Source organism: Gambusia affinis, linkage group LG14, assembly GCF_019740435.1.
Source record: "Gambusia affinis linkage group LG14, SWU_Gaff_1.0, whole genome shotgun sequence".
Lineage (NCBI taxonomy): Eukaryota > Metazoa > Chordata > Actinopteri > Cyprinodontiformes > Poeciliidae > Gambusia > Gambusia affinis.
Window position 1 is genome coordinate 3,505,501 of NC_057881.1, and position 14,592 is coordinate 3,520,092.

Sequence of the window (14,592 nt, forward strand, 5' to 3'; positions counted from 1 at the left end):
TTCTCCTCTTCTGCCCTCCATGAGTCACTCTCAAACTTCCAATCAACCTTCCTGCTTCTTACTTTTATCAAAGTTGTCCTAATCTTGTTCTTGAGGATGCTTCAGCCTGCTGACCTTCATCCCAATAGGTCACCAAAGCCGGTTGCCATTTTAGGGACATCAAGGTAAAATTGTCCCACCGCCTGACACATTTCTCCACTGGCTTCATTCCGGTTGAGCAGTAACAATGCTGGAGAAAATGTCCAGACGTAACCGGACCCTGCTGTCCCTGGCTCTCACCTCTCTGGCCCTGACGATGTCTGTGTCAGCCTTCTGCAGCTCTTACTGGTGTGTAGGGACACACAAAGTGGTGAAGCCAGTCTGCCTGTCACCAGTCAAGATGAAGAACTGTGGAAAGAACAACAGCCAGCCGTACACAACAGGTGAGGCTTTGAGGGCTGGGGATGATCAAAATACCAGCTGAAAGTAATCTTTCAAAGATTTTCCTTTGACATTAAATAATGTTTTATTTTTCATTTTGAGTTGAGGGTCAATTTTCAGAGGCAGCTTTCTAAACTCTGACCTTTGAGTCTTTCCATCATACAAAAAATCCTGATTTCAAACTCCTAACCAAAGCCGTTTCGACACAAAGCTCACTCTTTAACTATCATGACAGCAGCGTCCTCATGGACCCAATGACTGTCAGCATTTTGAGAATCATAGTTCAGGGGTTAAAACTGGTTCATTGAAACTTTGTTACAAGCAACCAAAATAGAAAAAACAACCAATGGAAAAACAGAAAATTACAGAAGCATTCAACTTTCATATCTGGAAAATAAAGATATGGACAGAATCTCATTAAAACAGAGAAGGATCAAAATTTTAAGGTTAAGTATCATTAAAGCACTCTAACACCTCTGAACACTGAATAGATTTTATAAAGGTTTTATTCTTAATGATATTTAATTAATTTATCATGTTCTCAAATACCAAGTCAGATATTTTTGAAATGATGTTAATTTGTGTGCACAGCTTCTACCCTCAAAGTCTAATGTGATTTATAATGTTTTTACTAAATAACATACAAAGAATCGCAAATGTTTTTACATTCTTGTTAAATTGACGAGTTTTTGTGACGTAATCTAGAAATCATAATTAATACTTTTGTAATTGTTCATAAATTCACCCATCTGGACAAAAACTTAAATTATATCTGATTAAATGTAACACCAGACCATGATTGTGTCACCACCGTGCTTTAGCTCAGGTATGATATTTCCTTGTTGATGCTCAGAATGCTTTCTCCCTGCAGGCTTTAGGATATCTTTCAGATATATGGAGAATAGTGGAGTCTGCTGTCACTAAATTATGAAAATGAGCAAATATCAGAATATCCCTACTAGAACTTTATTTCTGAATAATAATATTCATCCTAATTGATGGCCGGTTAAAACCCAGGTTAATCAAATTGCGAAAATGAATCAAAAGATATTTCCAAAATGTATAATCCGATGGTTGTGGACACATATGCAGCCAGTTTTCAGCATTTCACTCATTTTTTTATCATTAAATTTAACACAGATAGTTGTTGATTTGTGCACAAAAAATATTACATTCAATGTGTGCAATGTTTTGAAATAATTTTTCATGGTTTTAATCAATTTCTTACAAGAACCTGTTTTAACTGGTGCACAAATTTGCACATTTCTCAGCCATTTGGCTCAAAATATTTGGATATTCTGTGCATATTTAAGACCCATTTCTAACATGTCATCTTATTTAAACATGTAGCATTTTGTAACAAATATCATGAAGACTCTGTGGTATCTCTTAGCTGTGCACAACACATTATATGCAGCAGCATAATGTGAAACTGCAGTGTGTTCTCTGTGGAAAAATAATCCCCCAGCCAGTCATTTAATAAACAGGTTAAATTGGTAACCTGAGAGCTCAGGGGCAAAGCTTTGAATGTAGACATTTTCATACATAATTCGCATAATCCCATGTATGCTCTAATCTCAGTATGTTGCAAAGTAATAAAAAAACACCAAAGATGACTTTAAGAACAGTGTTTGAGCGCTTTACATGATGTCATTCAGATGAATCATCACTTCATACAATTTTCTCATACTCCTGTAGTTACTGCACAGGAATACTTAAAACAACCAAAAGCCGTATTTCTAGATTGTTTTAGGTGATATAATCTCAGTTTATTCTGCTTTATAAAATATGTTGTACTCTTTTATCAAATTGATCATCTGTATTTTTTTCCTTCTCAAACAGAGGCTTCCACCCCAGACCCCAAGAACCCGTTGTCCAATGTGACGCTGTCTCCACAGCAGAAGGAGGAACTGGCCCTGATCAGGAAAAAGCAGTTGGCCAATGCCGTGCAGTATCTCTGGGAAACGGGCGAGGACAAGTACATGCTGAGATATTTTCACACTGGTTTCTGGCTTTCCTGTGAAAAACACAATGAAGGTTGGTGAGGCAGAGAGCCAAGAGGCAGAAAACTGGTATAGATGATTACTCAATGTCTAATCTCTTCTGTATTTAAACTGAAAAAGAAAATCAGTAAAATCAGTAATAATCGTTTCCCAGAGCATTTTCATCATAATTTAAATAAATTCTCAAAATCTTGTGGGAATTTGCTTTAAGAGTCTGGGTTCTGAAAACAGTTTCTAAGAACCAACAGAATAATTTCTTTTCAGTTCAGCATTTTATGTTATTTATGGAAGTTCAAAGCACATAACTGATCAAAGGAATTGTATAATTATAATGACAGCTTTAGATTAAAAAAATAGTAAAGTTTGTTTATCATAAACATGAAAATAAAGTTGGAACCTTTATACTTTTTTTTGTCTTTCTTTAAGATTAATTTAGATAAACCTAAATGTATGCAGATATGTAGTCATGTGCAGAAACAACTGTGTGGTTAGTGCAACTAATACCTGCACCATAAAGCATGTACAGACCTGCAGAATCCAAACAGAAATCACTCAACTCAGATCAGAATAAAAGATTATAGGTTTCCAGAATTTATGTGTAAAGGTGGAAGCAATTGCACTGCATGTGCTCTATTTTAATACTGTTTACATTATTTGAATCTGTTCATAAATTATTCAGAAATGAAATTAATTCAGGGAACCAGGTGACTTAAGGTTGTATGTGGAACGTCTTGTTTTTAGGAGATGATCAGGAAGAAAAGTGCCGCAGCTTCATTGAACTCACACCAGGAGAGACACAAGGTTGGTGCAAAAACAGTTGTTGGCTGTATCAAATTTTATAGAAAATGGGCAATAATAAAAACACATTATTTCTTTTTTACACTTGCAGGTGTGCTGTGGCTGTCCGTTATCAGTGAGTTCATGTACATTGGCCTTCTGGCGATGGGTTTCCTCCTGATGTGTCTCGAAGCGATGTGCCTCTGTGCCAAGAAGGAGATGAGCTCCCTGAAGATCAACGCCTTCGCTGCAATGTGCACCGTCCTTTCAGGTCAGTGGTGAAAAATATTGTAAACATTTTTTGATTTTTCTGGTTCAGTAAAACCAAAACATTTAAATAAGTACAAAAGTTTATCTCTGTTTTTATACACTATGTTAGGTCATATTTTCTTGCCTCATCCCCTTTTTTAAGGAGATTTCTTTTCCATGTTTACCAGGTTTGATGGGGATGGTAGCCCATATGATGTACACCACGGTGTTTCAGATGACAGTGAGCATCGGACCAAAAGACTGGAGGCCGCAGTCTTGGGACTATGGATGGTCTTTTGCGTGAGTTAGTTTTTGTGATCTCCTTGTTTTAAGTATTGTCCAAGGCCTGTAGAACTAATTTGACTCTCACTGGTTTTTGAGATCCATTAAAAAACCCCTTGTGTCCCTTACTGTAAAATGAAGGCATTATATATATATATATATATATATATATATATATATATATATATATATATATATATATATATATATATATATATATATATATATATATATATATATATATATATATATATATATATATATATATATATATATATATATATATATATATATATATATATATATATATATAATTATTTTTTTCAGTGTCTTATCTCATAAGAACATTTCAACCAACTTTGAATAAATTCCCAAGGAGACCCTTACAGTCCAGGTCTCTGGGCATTGCTGTTTTTATAACACCGTATCACATTGTATTTGGAAATTAAATAAAAACAATGCTAAGTGTTGTTTTCTTTACTCTTTTCATGTCTCAGGTTAGCATGGCTTTCCTTCAGCTGTTGCATGGCAGCTGCTGTGGCAACACTCAACTCGTACACTAAGACCATCATTGAGATGAAGCACAGAGCCAGGTTGAGGCTGGAGGAAGCCCGAGCTGCTACCATCGCCCCTTCCTATGAGGAGGTTGTTCGAGCCGGAGGCGGAGGGCTTTACTCAGTCAGTCAGCTGATTCATCTCGGCCAGCAGGGGGCCCTCATGGATCCACTGTGGCCAAGAGGAGTGGGACCGGCAGTTGGACCTTTGGCATGCAGTGCTGGTGGGGCCCTGCTGGTTGGAGGCGGAGTCGGGGGCATCGGGATGGGAGGAGTTGTAGCTGGAGGAAGTACAGCTATTGGAGGAGCAGGTGGGATCAGTGTTGGAGGAAGTGGAGTTGGGATGGGAATGGGAAGCACTGGTGGGACTATGGGGGCAATGGGAGGCTGTGGAATGGGAACAGGAAGAATGGTGGACGCTCATGGAGTCGTAGTTGTGGAGGGATGCGCCACAGAAGGATGTGAGGAGTGTGAGAGAGAGCTGGATGAGATAGATTACACTCTGCAGGAGGAAAGAGAGGACTCCATCTGCTAAGACTAACAGGACAAAGGACTGGTAAACAACACAACAACACAAGACTTGAAGAATCACCTGTATTAGGTTTTTTTGTACATAAAATGTCTTTGAGTTTTTAGATGTTAGGTGTGTCAGTTTCATTTTCGCTAGACAAAGATTTCCAAACTTAAATGGCTTGACTAAACTTTTTTTTTATCATCTTTTGTCATGCCTCAAAAATTTGCATTTACAGTTTGAATTTATTCATATTTCAGTCACATAATAAATATCTCTGAAGTCTTCTTCCTGAAGATCTGGTGAGTATTGTCACAGTAAACCGTGCAGCAAAGACAAGAAGATATCTTCAAAGTGGTATAAAAAAAAGACGCAAACAAAAAGTCACTTGGGGCAAACTATCAGTGACATCAACACAAGCCTTGACATGTAGCGCAGCTCTGAAGGGAAACTCATATATTACTTAGAGTCATTGTGAAATGGCTGGTGAAATTTCTGGTTTCAGTGAATAAATGATCTGGCTTTATATCATAATTTATTTAACTATTGTCTCAAGTATATAAAACCAAACACCAGATTTCATATATTTTAGGAGAACAATACCCTATCTGTAATGCTTTAGATTTAGCCTAACCTTACTCATACTCATATGAGGACATTTGCAGGTAATTAATCTAAGACTGATAAATCCAAGAGATTTTGTGAATTCATGCTATAAGATGGTCATACTGGACATTCCACAGCAGCTTCTTTAAGTTTACTCATCGTTATCAGGACAAGTAATAGAAAACTGAACTAGTTTACTTGTTTAAAACTAGCCTTACACTGACTTTTTATGTGAATGAATGTGTTTTATCAGTGATTTACATAATCAGAATTCAAAATTACAACTTCTCAGGGCAATTGATTTTAGTTATGTAATTTATAGCCACAACTTTTCAGAAATATTTATGGACATGACAGCAGTTGCACATATGCACAAGTAGTGACAGAGTGACAGGAGATGTTAGTGCAGCATGGATTCATCTGCTGCCTCCTGTTGCAACAAGTGCAGATATGAAAAATAAAAAACAAAACTGATGAAAGTTAGAAACACCAATTTTTCTGATTAAATTTTATTAGTGTTCTGCAAAAAATGTGGATAAAACAGTATTATTTATTTTATTTGGAGGGGTGAGGGCTGGTTTGTGCTGGGTTGGGTGTTGGAGACTTGGAGTAGAGTGACTCAGTTGAGGCGCTTTGGACATCTGGTCAGGCTGACCCCTGGGTGCCTCCCTCTGAGGGTATTTTAGGGCAGACCCAGAGTCAGCTAGAGGGACTTTATAAAAGCTTGGGAAAAGCTTTGTGTTCCACAGAATAAGACAGAAAGCTTCATTGGGGGAATAATATCCAGATTTTTCTCTTAAACCTGAGACCCTCATGATCCAATCTCAAATAAGCTGAAAACACAGGATGCTTGTTTTGGTCAAATATTCTCAATCAATACAGATTTTTCTGCTCCCACAATAAAAGACACAAACTGCCAAGCAGTGTCAAAAACGTTCTGGGAAAATTATAGAGTGTGATTTCTCCTATATGGTTTGGTTTCTGCTTCTGAGAATGTGGAAAAAGTCTATCTAGGAATACTGCAAAAAGTGAGATGAGTGTGGCAGAGATGTCTAGATTTTGAGACAGATGTTTTTAGATGTTGGACAGAAGATTAGGTCAGTAATCTCTACCAGTGATGGAAATAAGACAGAAAGAGAGAGAGAGGGATTGACTTAATTCAGGCAGTGAGGCGGAGATAAACTCAACTCTAAGGTTATTGAATGGCACTGTATGAGGACAGTAATTAAAAATGTAATTTAAGAGGTTAGATAATGCAGCAGTTATGCAACCTCAACCATATGGGCAGTAACCAGCTCCTGAAACATTAATTAGCAGCAGAATAATGTTGAACACAGCATTTTGCTTTTGTAATAAATATTTATGATTTTTCATAAACTGAAACCTAAGTGAATTCCTCTAACTGAATCTCAATTTAAGTCAGGAGATTTTGGAAGAATATTCTAACAATGACAATAAACAGAATACTTGTGACCTTTTTTTCCAAATATGTCTTTGCATTTTATTTGACAATAAGGCAAACAAATTCTAAAACCTCATTTTATCAGAATTTTATTGTTTCCATTTATTGAATATATTACAAAGGAACATGCAGGACCAAAGCTAATTTTCATAGTCATCACATAAACAACAAACATGTAAAATTGTGCCCTAGGGTTAAAATGAAAATGGTAAAAGACTAATTAAGCTAAAGTAATGAAGCCTATATATTGTTTGTCTGTCAGGGTTCATAAACGATAACAATAATTATTATAATTAACTACTGAATTGAACGCATCTTCATAGCAAAATAAACCTTCATTTCTTTTTTAATTGCTCTAAATACTGGCTGCATTAGAAGTTCATGATCTATAAATGTATGTGTTTAAGTGTCAGGAAAGTCTCTGTCCACTAAGCAGCAAAATGGAAAGACAGCAGTTTATAAACACCTGTTTACAGATCCTTGTCAAGCATATTGCATACTTATTTTTACAGTCAAAGTAATCTGTTTGCACTACTTCACTTTTTCCCAGTTTTTATTGTATCCTTCATATTTCAAACTACAAACAACATGGACAGCACATGTAGACAGGCAACAAAACCAAGTAGGAGGTTACGCGTCAGTACTTTTCAAGGGGCATTATGTACAGTTATGTGTTCACATTGTATGAGGATACCATCAGGTGCCACTGCATTTACAGAGAGACCGGAACAAGAGGGGAATGGATCAGTCAGATAAAAAAAGTTATTTTAAAGGCTCATACTGAATCAAACGGAGGGCGTCTTCGTTTTCCAACAGTCCTTTGATGAACTCTCCCTCTGCAACTCGGTCTAGAGAAAACAAAATAAATAGCAAAACATAGAGTTACGCCAAGATTAATGAATACTTATCCATTTTTGTGCACATATTTAATAATATAGAGTCTAATGTATTTCCTAAGAAATAAAAGATTTTAAATGATACTGAGTAAAATTGTTCTGGTCAAACTAGAACAGATATTTTACAAATATTGAAAACAATTAGAAATGTCTGTAGTTTTTAAAATCCTTTTGCATTTATGACCTTAATTAAAAACAAAGACATTTCTGTCTCCAGTTATAGACAATTGAAGAAGAACCAGATTTAAAAAAAAAAACCTATCTACCACTTTTGCTCTTGAGATATCTCACTGCATTGTCTGTTTACCACTAGCAATACTACTTCATCGTACCATTGTCACCCTTATCGAAGACTTTCCAGAGTTTGTCTGCCCTCTTTTCAGGTGTGTTTTCATCTTCAGGTAGGTCGTTCACTTCATCTGTCGGTATCAGCTTGAAAATTGACTGTAAGACAGGAAGGAGAGTAAATAAATTGTTCAAGTCAAAATAATGAGTTCTTCTGTGGATTTTCATACAGCACTGTCTCCAGTTTTATCTCATTTCTTTTATCTACGTTTATTTACAACAAAAATAACATCTTTATCTGGAGAGAATCTCTGGTTTTATCCAATTATATTTTCTTTTATCTTTTACATTTATATTTGGCAACAAAACATGCTCACATGGAAATTGGACAATTTTATATAGTTACAGTAGTGCTGTATAATTGCTTAATTACCACAACAAGAATGCTGCAAGGACATATAAAGAGTGTCAATTTAATGTTTTTATAGCTTGAGGGACATTTGGTTGAACTTTCCTATGTTTTATTTTTTGTACTTTGTGTAAAGTATATTCATATGAAACTACTTTCATAGATTTCAAGAAAATATAGTAGTATTTGTTTTAAAGCAATTGTTATATCCTGAAAAGGACATGTTACATGTACTTTTATTATAATTCTTGCCTACCGGTATCTTGTTTTTGTCAACATTTTGGATAAATTCAATAGGACATAACTTTCCTTCTAAGGTGTTTGAATGTTCAGAATGATTTGAGACACAAAGTCTCAAGAGTTTCTTTATAAGATCCAGTCATTCGCATACTGATAAAGGTAAGCTACAACACTGCAGCCACAGGTACCATGACAGAAGTGAGGCTGCCCTGCACTGGTACCACCGGGCCCCCTGACCACCACCAGGCCCCTCCACCACAAAGCCACCACAAGCTGAGTGAAGTACTTTGTCTAAGTATACGACGACTAAGACAGACAGAGCATGGGTTTGAATCAAAAACCCACTACAGGACGAACTCTTCCCACTATCGCCCTGATTTTACATTATCTAATTGCAGTATCACTTTATCAAAATTAAAAAAAAGAGAAAAATTGTGCCTTCTCAGCAATTAGTTTCAATATTTTGGCTTTTTTTTTGCATCCATGCAGTCAGTGTCACTAAACTGTCTTCTGACTCCAGCATAAGCTTAAACTGTTTATCAGCGTGAATGAAAGTCTAATCCTCAAAATATGTTACCTAACCAGTGGAAGGGCCTGACCTTTTGGCTAAAAATAAATTAGGGAACTGATTTCAGGCCAGACATGGACAAGAAACAAGTTCACAATGTGGTCACAAAACAACCATTACTGTAACAAAAGCAGGTTGGGAAATTTAACAAAATATAACTTTTTGACAAGGAATATTGCAGAGAAATGTCCATCCAATTATTAAAATATGCCATTAAGAATCAAATTGCTGAACTTAGAAAGTCAAAATCCTTGGATACCTGTACTTGTTTGTGTGTACAAATCTACATCAACGCAGTGGCTCTTCATCTCTTCTAAGAAAATAAATATCATGGTAGGAAACGTGGGAAGAATTGTAGGCTTTGTGAACTACCTTCGTCAATACAGATGTGCTACTTCCTTCACAGAGCACAGTCAGAAATGTACTCTGGGCCATGGAATACCAACAAAGATCTGCAACTTTCCAATCATGTCAAAAACTGACATGTAAAATGTAAGGCAGATGATTCTGATAGTCATTATCCAGTTATCAATTGATCTACTCCAGTTGTTTATGCTATGCTCTGAAAATATTGGAAAATAATATAACAATGGTGAAAATATTCACTATTTCACAGCCTGAAAATATAAATAGGTGATTCTATTGTCAAGCACTATGTCGATGACACAGTTTTCTCTAGCTATGTATTCAAAACTCACTATGCAGATTTCTGTGACCTCTGACTTGGTGATGTATCCGTTCTTGTCCACATCAAACAGCGAAAACGCCCATTCAAGTTTGCTCGTGGTCTTCCCCGTTGCAGTCATGTGGAGGGCGATGATGTACTCCTTGAAGTCCAGCGTGCCGTCGTCATTGGTGTCGAAGGAGCGGAAGACGTGCTGGGCGTAAGTGTTTGCATCGCTGTCCGGGAAGAACTTGCGGTAGATATTCTGAAACTCGTCTTTCGAGATGCGGCCCGATGGACACTGCTTTTTGAAGTTGTCATACCACTGGACAATCTCAGTCTCTGTGAACTTGGTGTTGAGTTTAAGGTCCTCAAGGATCTCCTTGGACACAGCTCCGCTCTTGCTGTTACCCATTACTACTGGTGTTGGAAATCTGTTTAGAGGTTTAACTTGTCGGCCCTTGGTTTTTCAATGGCACTTGTAGCACAACTTCAGCCTCTGAAGTTTCTTACTCTATTTTGTGAATTAGTAAAAGGAAGACTATTTACAAGACACAGCTAAAATGTTGTTGATGCTGGTGTTGGCCTGGTGTACAATTCGTAGACGCAAATGCTGTGAAAAGAGCAGAAGGCACTTGGTAAGCTCATTAGGCCTACGAGTAGATCCGGTAAGAGGTGTCAAGGACATGTTTTATCTTAGGTCAAATCTCAAATGCTTGTTTTTTGTTCAGTATGAAGTGGGTTCTCTGACAGGTTATAGAATCAAATCAGGTCAAAAAGTATTAAAATGCCGTGAGATGAGACAGGAATGGGTGTGAATGCTGAACATGTTTCGCGTTGCCGCAATAGCATCCCATGTGCACTGTCATAAAATGCATCTCATAGATTTTAATATCTACAAAACATAAATATACAAGAAAAATGAACAGCTGAAATACTTATTTAGTCATTTTCATCTTTTGTACACACATTTACTCAGTTATTGCTAATTAGCCCAAATGATTGTAAGATATAATCTCTTTCCTGGTGACATATTTCTGTAATTATAGAATTGTGTTAAACTACATTTGCAAACTACTGTTATTCTAAAGTGTGTAGGGGTTTTAGGAATCACTCTTCTAAATAGTCATTCAATGGGCTAAGGGAGAAATTTAATAAAATAAATCAAAAAAACAACTAGAAAGAGACTTGAAATCTCTAAACCCTGATAATCCTCTATTGCTGCCATAATCCAGAGTGACAAACGACTTGGAGTAACCTCAAATACAGCCTCTAAAGCTGTGAGAGACACAGCAGAGGTAAGGGAGGCTGAAACTATAAGCTCTACAGGCAAAAATACCAGGGCGGTGATAATAAATGGGAGAAAACTGATTTCTATGGTATTTTGGTGTTAGGGGTGACGTAGCTAAGCATATGCTGGTTTGAGAGCAAATCCCCAAACTTGATTCCAGTGTTATTTTTTTAGTTCTTCAAAGATTTAATGTTTTGCAGTATTCAAGAATGTAATATGTAATAGTTATATTTGCATAGGATGCTCAGTCACAGTAAATCAAGTGGCCAGGTAACATCTGTCTAGCGATGTGTCCAGGGTGCACCCTGCCTCTCACCCAATGACTGCTGGAGAAAGGCAAGGATGGGAACATCTGACATGTAACTCTATAATGACCATCCAGACTTCTTTCCAAATGTGAAGATTTTTGTTGTGGTGATCTGGAAGGTCATGCCATTTTTCTATTAGTCAATGGAGAGCTCCAAATTTCCACCAAAATATACAAGAAAATTTCCTTCAAATTTTGCTAATTTTATTTTGAACATTGTAAAGTTATCAAATGGTTCCAGCTACTAGTGGTTTGATAAAAGAACTTCCACTAACACCTCTTATTTTTAAAAATTTAACATTGCATTTAAGTGGTATTTTGGACTGACTGATTACTGTTACAATATGCCTCCTCAACAATGTTTTTTGTTGGGGGTTTTCAGATATGTATTGACTTAAATTAGTTGAACAAAATTAATTCACATTGACAAGACAGATTTTTAAGTAAAACCTGAACTGGCTGTTTCTGAATTGTGAATTCAGTCTAAAATAACATTAACATAACTATTTGTTTGAATAAATAGAAGTACACTAAATAGGTTTATCAGAATTGATAATTCTTCAAAATCTCAAACATCTATAGTTCTATACCTGAAAACAATGTCATGCTGTCATAATGTAGGGTCCACCTCCAACTCAGCTAAATGGGATTTCAAAATCCCACTGAACATTTTAGAGGTTCCTTAGTCAAACTGAAGTGATTAATGTCTCATTATTGTGTGTCATCAAAGGAAACAATACTATTCCAAGATTTTCTCTCAATCATTTTTTTCAATAAATTCTATATTAAGTAAATGTCAATATTTCTTTAAATTAATCTTCTCAACCAGAACATTTCAAACCCAGTTATCATCCTTGAATCTCTCAGCACATGCTAAGCAATTTACTTCCACACCAGTTCAGTTTCAGGTATCTCAGATAAACACACAAAACCTCCAGACCAAAATGAATAAAGGAAAAGTCACACTTATTCAACAGCAGCACAAAGCGACAACAATTTGAACAAACAGCTTCCAGTTCGGTTTGTCTCCTACCTGCGTGATCCGTGGAGCGGTTTGGTGTTAACAGTGATGCTTTGACTGTGAACAGCAGAGGAAATCAGGTTCCACCTGCTGAGATAAGTCAATTGGACCGGCTTCCCCCTCAGAGGCGGAGTCACACTAACATCCATAAGAACTCTGACAGCTTCAGGAAAATTAATTTCCCTTTCTTTTTTGTAAAATTTGATAAAGCCTACCTCACAAGTAGATGCTTTGGATTTCTAGACCACCAATTGGTTAATGTCTTTTTTCTTTTCCCCAAAACGTATAACAATACATTCATTCTTAGTTAGGAATATTTTTTCTATAAACCCGTGATAAAACACATGAAGTTTAAATGCTGTTTAGTCAAAACTAAAGACATAGCTGCAAATCAAGTACAATAAAAAAAATTTACTTGATTTATTTTTATTTAACTTTTGGTGGGCTCAGGAAAAATGCCTCACTCAGGGTGTCGATGGTGGCTGAACTGCAACTGTTGAAGTTAGCAAAATTTCTTAAGTCAGTGGTGTCCAGGATCTTTGCCACGTTGGTGTAAATTGTAGGGCAGAAAGTAATAATCAGCCACAAAAACTTGATTTTTGAATAAAAAACATTGTTTTGCATGCTCAACTAGAAACAAAACAAAGAATATTTTATTGAAAGAAGAGAGCTGTACGAAGTCATCCGCTGCCAAAACCAGCAGCCCCTGGGCCAGACTTTGGACACCCCTGTCACAAAGGGCTCAAACTTTGAACAACGACCAAAGTCTAACACCAATCACTAAATATGGAAACAATTATTATGACCTAAATTTAAGCTTTAAGAGATACAGTACTGAGTCATAGCATATGTGCAACCTCAGGATTTTTTATGTCAGCTTTTGACAATGCCAGCCATGTTGAAAGTAATGTGCAGAATTCTGAGCCAAATAATTTCATTAGGGCTTGTAGCAGCCATGTTATAGAAAATCACTGATGTGTGTATTTGTGTATGAAATATTGTCTCTTTACTCAGCTATATTACTTTAAAGGTATCATTGGTTCTAAATCTCCAGTCTGTCTGGTAGATTTCCAAGAGACCTTGCCAGCTAATGGTGCTAATGTGGAGCCAGAATTCCAAAGTCGATGAGTTATATTGTTGTTTACTGTAGAAAAGAGATTATTATTTATTTTTTTTAAAACCAAGAAAGATAACCATAATGCTCAAACTAAACAAATAGGGTATCATCAGGTCTGATCAGTTGGACGCTGCATGACTTGCCTAAAATTTCTGAATAAACATGACAGAATTTATTTTATCTTCATAGAGTGTAGGAAATATTTTTCATAATGTATCAGTTAGGTTTCATAGTAACACGCACCTATAAAACCTCATTTAAGCAAATGTGTGTTTTTGACAATCAAATTGAAACTAAACACAAAAAATGTTCCGAAACGGATTGGAAATGATTTGTGACTTCCGAGCTGCCTTCACGTCTATGCACAACGAGGTGTGGGTTTCCTTATATACAGATCTGCAGTTACAGCAAAGCAGATGGAGGATTCAGCAGTCAACACTTAGTTAATTAAGAGCATTTAAATCCCGTACCGACTGCAGCAGAACCACCCTCCACCCACCGGATTTAAACCGTTAAGTCCTGACCTGATCAAAGGTTCACAGTAGTTTTGGAAACAACTCTGCTTTATTTTTACCACTACTAAATCCTACAGAGTAATTGTGGTTCAGTCAACTGGCTTATTTTAAGCTGAAGTTCAACCCAAGTCAAAGCGCTGCAGGATATTTACTACCTGCTTGTCTGCACACATCTTCCCTCGGATGCATTTTTACAGCTATGGTTAAAAGTAGAAAAGATATTTAATCTAAGCTCAGCTGGACCAGTGCTGATTTAAAAATGTGTACAAAAATTGGCTATTGTCAAAGGAAAATCAATTAAAGACCATCAGAAAGCCCAAAGAGAAATTGATCAAAACTAGTTGACGATATTACACACATGTAAACCTTTAGAAAGGAAAACGTGGAAAAAAATATGAATCAAGACTTTTGTACT

The 14,592-nt window shown here is 36.4% G+C and overlaps 2 protein-coding genes across 2 annotated transcripts; one reads left to right on the top strand and one right to left on the bottom strand.

The window, feature by feature from the left end:
- Nucleotides 1-226: 226 nt before the first annotated feature.
- Nucleotides 227-4,820, top strand: si:ch211-232m10.6 (uncharacterized protein LOC572203 homolog). Its single transcript, XM_044137826.1, has 7 exons — nt 227-422; nt 2,263-2,457; nt 3,165-3,224; nt 3,313-3,471; nt 3,638-3,749; nt 4,229-4,503; nt 4,690-4,820. The coding sequence occupies exons 1-7, from the start codon at nt 227-229 to the stop codon at nt 4,818-4,820; spliced, it is 1,128 nt and encodes a 375-aa protein (XP_043993761.1).
- Nucleotides 4,821-6,938: 2,118 nt separating this feature from the next.
- LOC122843231 (recoverin-like) lies at nt 6,939-12,614 on the bottom strand. The gene is made up of 4 exons (XM_044137827.1): nt 12,558-12,614; nt 9,961-10,539; nt 8,093-8,204; nt 6,939-7,712 (listed from the first exon to the last, which is right to left on the bottom strand). The coding sequence occupies exons 2-4, from the start codon at nt 10,339-10,341 to the stop codon at nt 7,627-7,629; spliced, it is 579 nt and encodes a 192-aa protein (XP_043993762.1). The 5' UTR covers nt 10,342-10,539; nt 12,558-12,614; the 3' UTR covers nt 6,939-7,626.
- Nucleotides 12,615-14,592: the final 1,978 nt, after the last annotated feature.